The sequence below is a fragment of the Geospiza fortis genome, unplaced genomic scaffold, assembly GCF_000277835.1.
Source record: "Geospiza fortis unplaced genomic scaffold, GeoFor_1.0 scaffold25, whole genome shotgun sequence".
NCBI lineage: Eukaryota > Metazoa > Chordata > Aves > Passeriformes > Thraupidae > Geospiza > Geospiza fortis.
The window spans coordinates 484,036-491,784 of record NW_005054423.1 but is presented as its reverse complement, the minus strand read 5'-3'; the positions used below and the strand labels follow the sequence as shown (position 1 = coordinate 491,784).

The following is a 7,749-nucleotide window of genomic DNA, read 5'->3' as shown; positions in this document are numbered from 1 at the left end:
GCACTCTGTGTGGAGAGAAATGTTTCGGCGCAGCTGAGAGCTTCGCTGGTTTGGCTTTGGGAAAATGTACATCAGGGAGGAGGATGGCACAAGGGCAGTGCAGAGGCAGGGAGCACTGCTCTGGAGTCCTTCCCTTGCTTGCACTAGCCTGCTTTGGGAAAAACAAAAAGAAAAGGGAGCATTAGCTCAGGGAATGGCTGGTGAAGTTGGCAGGGCATATTTTTAAGGACAAAATGGAGCGTCCGGGTCTTGAGCCCACTTCCATCTTCCTGAGGGTTTTGCTGTCTGGGCTCAGGGCCAACTCAGAGACACTGCAGTTTTCCTTGAGGAAAACTCTTACTGAAAGCAGAGCAGGGTGGCATCAGCCAGGGCTGCCCCTCCTTCTTCTGGAACCTCCACCAAAGCTGATTCTCTTCACTTTCCTCTTCCCTTTGGTCCCTGCCTGTGTTTTGCTGCAGTGGCACTGCAGCCATGCCTGTGCATTGCCTGCCAGACTGCCAGAGGAAAACATTTGCACAACTGTGTCTGGCATTGGCAACAGCAGAAATTGCAACATCTACAATGTGTTCAGCAGTATTAACATTTGAGTGCTAGCCCTGCTCCTTACTGACCTGGCATTAGCATTTTTGCTGGCAGATTTCACTCAGTTTTAGGAATTTTGATTTAAATTTGATTTTCTGAGTGAAAAAAAGCTATCCTATATACAATATTCTAAGGAATCATTCTAATTCCCTCCAGCAAATACAGTTATAATTATGCCTGCTGTATAGAGTTGCAGGATTAGCAAAGTATGCCAACAATTAATTGGCTTGTATAGTTTCTTTATCTCCTCCCAAGAAAGGAATCCACAAACATTGTCCTACAAGAAGGACATTTCAATAAGCAGAATTTTCAAATTCACTCCTGTTTAACACTGTGTGGACTAACTCCACCCAGCTGAGATTCTGCAGCCCACGATAACTGTTAATAACTGCTCAGTAATTAATATGAGGCAGGCTGAATGGAGATATATGCCTTCTGTGAACTTTGGTAGCTTAAGATGGAGAGTACCATTGGCCCACTAACAGATTTTGAAGTAGGAAAAATGTGTAAGATCATCCAGAATTGGATAGTTGGATAAAAAGAGAGGGATACATCAGATTACCCAAATTCAGCAGTTAGAGTGTTAGGAGGAGGCTGTAACCTGACTGAAGGGGCACTGATCAAAGTCACAGAGAAAATGCAGTTGTTTAAGTACCCAGCAGGACTTCATTCCCTTCCCGATTAAAGGGTATCTTTGACAGCTCATTCACTGCCTGATAAAGCACATCCATCCAAGCTGCAGAAAAATACAGGACTACTATGGAGGCCCACCAAAGAAACAAAAGACATGAAAGAACAAAAATGTACGATTTTTCCAGTCAGTCAAAGGTTGAAAACCAGATGTTTTCAGAACTGATCACTGTTCAGAAGAGACACCTAACCCAGAAAGACAAAAGGATCCGAAACCTGTGAATAAGAAAGAATAACAAATCTTAGGTACAAACATGCTAAATTACTTTAAAAGAGGTTGCAGCTAAGTGGAAATGCCTTGCATTTGTGAAGACTAAACTGGTCATAGTTGTAGATATAGGAATAAAAAAAAATAAATTCCTTCATCATCTGAGCAGTTGCCACAATGAGTGAGCAGATTTCAGCCTCCTGTAGCACACTTCAGATCAGATCTTTCAATTTTACTTCAGAATTTTTTTAGCAAAATTCTATGTTCTTTCTTCAAGAAGCACATGAAAATATACCTATCTAGACATAAACACATGTTCAAGTACTTCACTGGAACAAAAATTCATTTAGGCTGCAGATGACTGACTGAAACAAATAGCAAGGCTGTTCTTGTGTAGAATTTTAAAAAATGGGGAAAAAAAGAAACAACAAAAACCAGTTATGTGAAGCTACAGCATTAAGATCAGACTAAGCAGAATTTTCCAAAAGAAGAGATAGTTAGTAGTCATAACAACAACAGTGGTAGATAAAGCACAATCTCTTCATAAGGATGTTTAGGAACTCCAACATGAAAATACAAGAAAAGGTAATCTAAAGAGATTAGGAAAAGATAATGCAGGGGTTCCATGAAGGAAGGGAAAGCACTATGCATCCTATGGGCCTTGCAGGCAAGCTGATGATGCAGCTAGAGGAGAAGGCTCTGCAACAGGAAGGGCACACCTGGAAAGAGGGTGGCAAGGACAGCTCTTCAGAGCCAGGCAGACAAAACTCCTTTCAGAGGCCTGTGGGCAACTGGACCCCTCTAGGTTTAAGAGTAACAGGAGGTTATTCACATGACTATGAGAACATGTACAAACTGGGAATGAAGTCTGGAGCCCTCTCCCTGGATGTGACTTGTGCCAGTAGTGTAAAATCAGTGTGAGACAGCCCCAGAGCAGACTGTCCCTGGGCCAAGGGGCAGCACTGCCACCCTGCATCCAGGTGCTGTCTGTGCATCTGGCATCCTTGACAGCAACAGCTCAAGTTCAGGATAAGGAAATGATGCATTTAATTTTGCAAGACTAATAGTTGAAATTCACCCATTAGACCTTCTGACACAGTTTGTTCAATAAGGCTGCTTTTACACCTCTGGATGCTTTCAAATTGTTTTGTACTCTCAGAGTGGTATAAAAGTACTTAGTATGAAGGAGATTTAAGCCAGGAATGTGTAGGAGGACAGGCACAGCCCTGTTTGGAAGAGCTACAATAGCCATGGTGCAGACAGGAGTAAGTCATGCTCTGGCACTCAGCTGGCAGACAGGTGTGCCGGCTGCTTGGTGACATTATCATGCTTCCAGCTGTTCCTTACCACTCCTCTGCCGAGACTTTCCACCCCCGCAGCTCTGTTGGCAGAAGGAATTAAGTGAGCACTCCCTCGTGTGCTTCCAACAAGTCAGATGGATTAGTCAACAAAGAGGGTTTAAACCAACCTGCTCGCTTTGCCTGGAGCAAATGAAAGTGCTCCTAAACAAACCTTTTTACCAGCTGAGCTATGGCAGTAATAATAACGGCAGCATCGGAGGGGAAGCGTGAAGGTACAAACTGGCAAAACCTTCAAGTGGCACATTTACACCCAGCACACACTGGCACACACTGGCACACACTGTTATCCAGAGATTTATATGTAAGCACAAGTTATCTTACACACACAACACCTGTCCACATGTATATGTCATTCTTTGGGAAACACAAAGTTGATGCAATTACATTGAAAAGTCTTCCACCATGGGCTAAATTAAGACACATTATCTCATGTTTGGTGTGTACTAAGAGCATACAAGGGAACAGGTATCAGACAATGAATGGTTAGCTTTCATTCATAATACCTTTGTAACCTAAGGTCACAGCCTTGTGATTGTGCAAAATTAAGCAATTGACCTGGAAAGATTGTGATTTACTTTTCCATTGTGATTTACTTTTCCAAATATCACTTACAAGGTAATTCCAAGACGAATTATTGCACAAGCTCAATTTGAGTTCAATTTACCTCAGAAACAGCTGCTGATTTAGTCCAAACATTCTGCTGACACAACCAATTTGAGAGTTTCTACTCATAGGAATTACACTTTCAAGTCTTCTCCAATTGTATCTGGAAACAAGGATTGTCAAATGACCAGATATGCCTGTGCCAGGCTGGAAAGCAATGAAATTCCAGCAATTTCAGCACACACAAGTCTTCCCATGGCATTCAGTGCTCCCTAGGCAGCTGAACACGTGCCACCAAAATTTACTTTGGTTTGTGCACTTCAGTGGCACCTGAGCATAAGGAGAACTGCAAACTAAGGATGGCATCAAGGTTTCTGAGTTCTTCCTTATTAGCTTCAGTCATTATGTTCTCTTCCTGGTACTTGTGCTGTGGAGTAGCAGAGTTCAAACTACAAAGTGACAGCTTACACTATTTATTTTCTGTTATGATCTATTTTTCCACTTCTGGGGTATCAGGAAAAATATGCATTTGTTCCTGCCCTGGTAATAAAGCTTCAGTTCCAATCCATTCACTTTCCTGGGTGATCCCCATAGCAGAGAAATGCTTTTGCTTGAGAGACAGGAGCATCTTCTCTCCTATGAGTCAACTTCCAGCTTCCAAAATCCCTCAATATATATACAGGAGTATTTGAAGTGAAACTTTCACATGCCCAGGAATTTAGATTTCATAATACAAAATTCATGTTAGTGAGCCTTAAAAATTATTTGAAAGAAATCTTGAATCTCTCTTACTGAACCCCCAATGCAGAGATACAGACTCTAGGGCTAGGACAACAATCCATCAGTTTCAGAATCTATCTTGGAAGAGTCAGCCTCATCATGAAAGGGTTTCTTAGGTCACAGCAGGAATTGCAGGACACAAATAATTCCAGCTATAACATGCTATTAGTATCAGTGCATTTTTGTTGAAAGTGCTTATGATTAGTATGGCATGATGTTTCTCATGGCATGATCTATTTCTCACTCATTTCTGTAAGAGTTAGATGAGACTTTAAATACTCTCCTCAGCTGCAACAAAAGGAGACACTGGATGTATGTAACAAAGTCACTGGCCATGGTGGAGGGCTTGGAATTATGTGATAAAGGACCCTTTCAGCAAAACCATTCTGTGATTCTGTGGATAACACACAAGCTTCAATCATGCAAGTATGAGAATTTAATGCTCAGAGTCTTGCACAACAGGTTTTATCATCTAAAAGCAGAATATCCTACGCTTTTGTGTGGGAGCTAGCAATTTGTTCACTGAAAACCAAAATTCAGCAGTATATACAAACACAAATTTAAAAGTTTTGGTAGAATGAGTTTTAAGTAGTATTAAATATGAAATGCATTATGAAATACAAGTGATTATATTCATCCACAAAGGAGTTTTGTAAGCCATTCTACCCAGATATATATAAAGCTGGCATGAGGAACAGGATTTATGTGATTCTCATTCCCTTTTCACAGCATTATGACCATTTATTTTTAAATATTGGACAAAACAAAAATAAAAACAAGCAATGCCTTCCTGGATGGTGTCCCCTGCACAAAGTACTGCCAGTGACTGGCAGTTGTATAGGTATATTTGGATTTCTCCAGATTTGGAGCAAAATGCCACACTGCAATACTGTATGTACATTGAAGTATCAATTATTAATTCTGTTGTCTTGTGTGAGGCACTGGCCTTTCATTTGCAGGAAGATGAATCAGTTTATTTTTCTTCCCAACTGAACAGTGGAAGATTTCTACATCTTTCTGTAACACAGGAGAAAGAAGCAGAGAGAACCAAGGACTAGCAGAGACATACGGTAAGGAAGCTCCATGTTGTGTCTGGAGAACTAGATTTCAGACTGAATAAAACTGCATTTTCCATCTACAGTACTAGAATAGTTACCCTCTAAAGATTTCTTACCTACACTCCCATCAAAGAGTGTAAAAGCAAAGATATCCTGGCTGTTGTCCAGATTAATGAACTTTGGCAGTAAACACTACTGATTCTCAAGAGACTGTGGGTGAAAAACATACGTTAAAAAATACCAGCAGCAGGTGTACATCAATGGCTATTTTTTAATTATGAGCCTTAATAGCATGTGGGCTTGCCAGGGCAACTGGAAAGCTGAAGAAACTGCAATGTTGTTACAAAATAAATGCATTTTTGCTGCAGCATCTCAGGATGCTTTTGGAAATATTTTGTCCTACTATGAACACAATAGAAAACTGCATTTGCAACAAAGCAGTCTGAAAGTGAGAATTTCTGCTGTGAAGTTTAAGTGGTTTGCAAATTTTTGCAAATTACTCAGCAACAAAGAGCATCATGCAAAAGTTAAGATTACCTAGGGAGACCTGTGTCTGTGAAGACACACTGTTAAATGCAGTTAATAAGCAGACCAATGCAATCTTGATTCTAGCGTGGCAGAGCCATTATAGAACAATTAAATTAGCAACAATGATTCAGTTATGTTCCCTTTTCTGAGAGCACTGCTCAGGGGTGGAATCCCTCATAGAGAGCTGACAACAAAGGCATGATGAAACCATTTGGGAGGAGCTGTTGCAAAAGCTCAGCACCCCAGGAGAGTCTGAGGGTGTCTCTGAGAAACTTACTGTAGCTGCAAGGTTGGCCCTGCTTTGAACTGAGTGAACTCCAGAGGCTTCCTCCAATCTAAATAATTTCATGATTCTGTATCGATTGTTACCACTCGAGATTACCTGTTGCAATCAAGTAACACCTACTTCCACGTTGGAACAGCAGCCCTGCAGCGCCCTATCCTACCATTCCTCCTGAGTGCTTGGCAGCTGATCCCTGGATGCCCACGGAATCGGTTTTTAACAGAGCAGTCCAGGGTGCACTTAATGTTCCCAGAGATGACAAGCAGCCTACTCTGTAAATGTGAATCCCAGCAGGGATTCTTCCTGCAAACTTTCTGTATGCACTCACTGCCATCTGTGCTGATTTAAACATATAGTGAGAAAGACTCTACACCACAAAATATTTCTTTAAAACAATATAAAATGAGTAAGAAATTCTAATGCAGGTAAGGGCTGAGTTAGCTGACAATGCTAATTATGGAAAAGTCACAAAACCTAAAACTTTATGAAGTACAGGTCTGGTTTGTGTCGTATAGAGGCTGTATCATGGGAACCCTTGGCTTCAATGGACCCAGACCTGTATCATTACCCTCACCCTGTGCCCCAGCGAGGCACGGCAAATTTAAAAATTCTTTTATTCCCATCATTCATCTGACACTTTGCTTAGACTTAGACCATTTTTGCTCCTCTCACAGAAATCTGATACTGCCTTTTATAGTTACTCTGTTTCTCCACAACTGACTCTCCTTTCCTCTCCCCTGAGAATTTTAGAAATATTTTCCCAGAATATAATTTAATTTTCTACCAAATATCTCCTTTTCACAAGCAATTATATAGAATGAGGAAATCATTCTTGTGTATAGATTTTTTTTATAGTATTCTTGTTAACTCTTCTTAAAAGCTTAAGGCCAGCTGTTCCAGACCCCTGCCTATTTCCAGGCCAACATACAGGGGGTTGTGGTGTTTTACTACTGAATATATACATGACACCATCAACACCGCACTTCTTCAGCTGGAAGAGCCCATCATCCTCCCTCTCTCTGATATTTTGCTATCTGTAGTACTGGACCTGACTAGATATTTTGCTATCTGTACTACTGGACCTGATTAAATGTTCTTCATAGTGGCTGGATGGGCTGTGATTGCTGAGCCACATCGGCACCGAGGCCTCTTCTGTTTCTTACTCTGTTGCCACAGTGAACAGACTGGAGGTGCCAAATAGAGGAGCAGGTGACACCACTAAAGCAAGGACAGCAGTGCTCCATGCTGTGTAACAACATCCTGCTCCTGGGCAGAGAGGGAAATTAGCCACCTTTTTCTTGGGAACTGGCATAGCCCTGGGGCGTAGAGAGTGACTGCCTGAGCACTTGTTCTGGTTTTCTTCTCTCATTTTTGCACGTACTGAGCTATTCTGCACCTTGACCTACAAGTTTTCTCGCTTTTCCTTTTCCGTTTCCCCCACAGTGGGCATGGGGCAGAAGTGAGCAAGTGGCGCAGCGAGCAGGTTGCCCAGAGATGGCGGAGTCTCGCTGTTATTCAGGAGCCGCCTGGAAGCAATCCCGAGCCACGTACTCTAGGCTGACCCTGCCTGAGCGGGGATTTTGGCCCCGATGACCCACAGTGGCGCCTCCCAGCCTTTCCCGTCCCACGATGCGCGCAGCCCGCCGGGGCCAGGGC

General features: G+C 42.1%; 1 protein-coding gene across 1 annotated transcript in view; it reads left to right on the top strand.

Moving 5' to 3' along the window:
• Nucleotides 1–2,125: 2,125 nt before the first annotated feature.
• Nucleotides 2,126–7,749, top strand: part of ZBTB10 (zinc finger and BTB domain containing 10) — a 31,066-nt gene continuing 25,442 nt past the window's right edge. Inside the window, exons 1-2 of the mRNA XM_031061715.1 lie at nt 2,126–2,397; nt 7,537–7,640. Of these exons, the coding sequence (XP_030917575.1) occupies nt 2,126–2,397; nt 7,537–7,640 (376 nt within the window). The remainder of the gene's footprint in view (nt 2,398–7,536; nt 7,641–7,749) is intronic.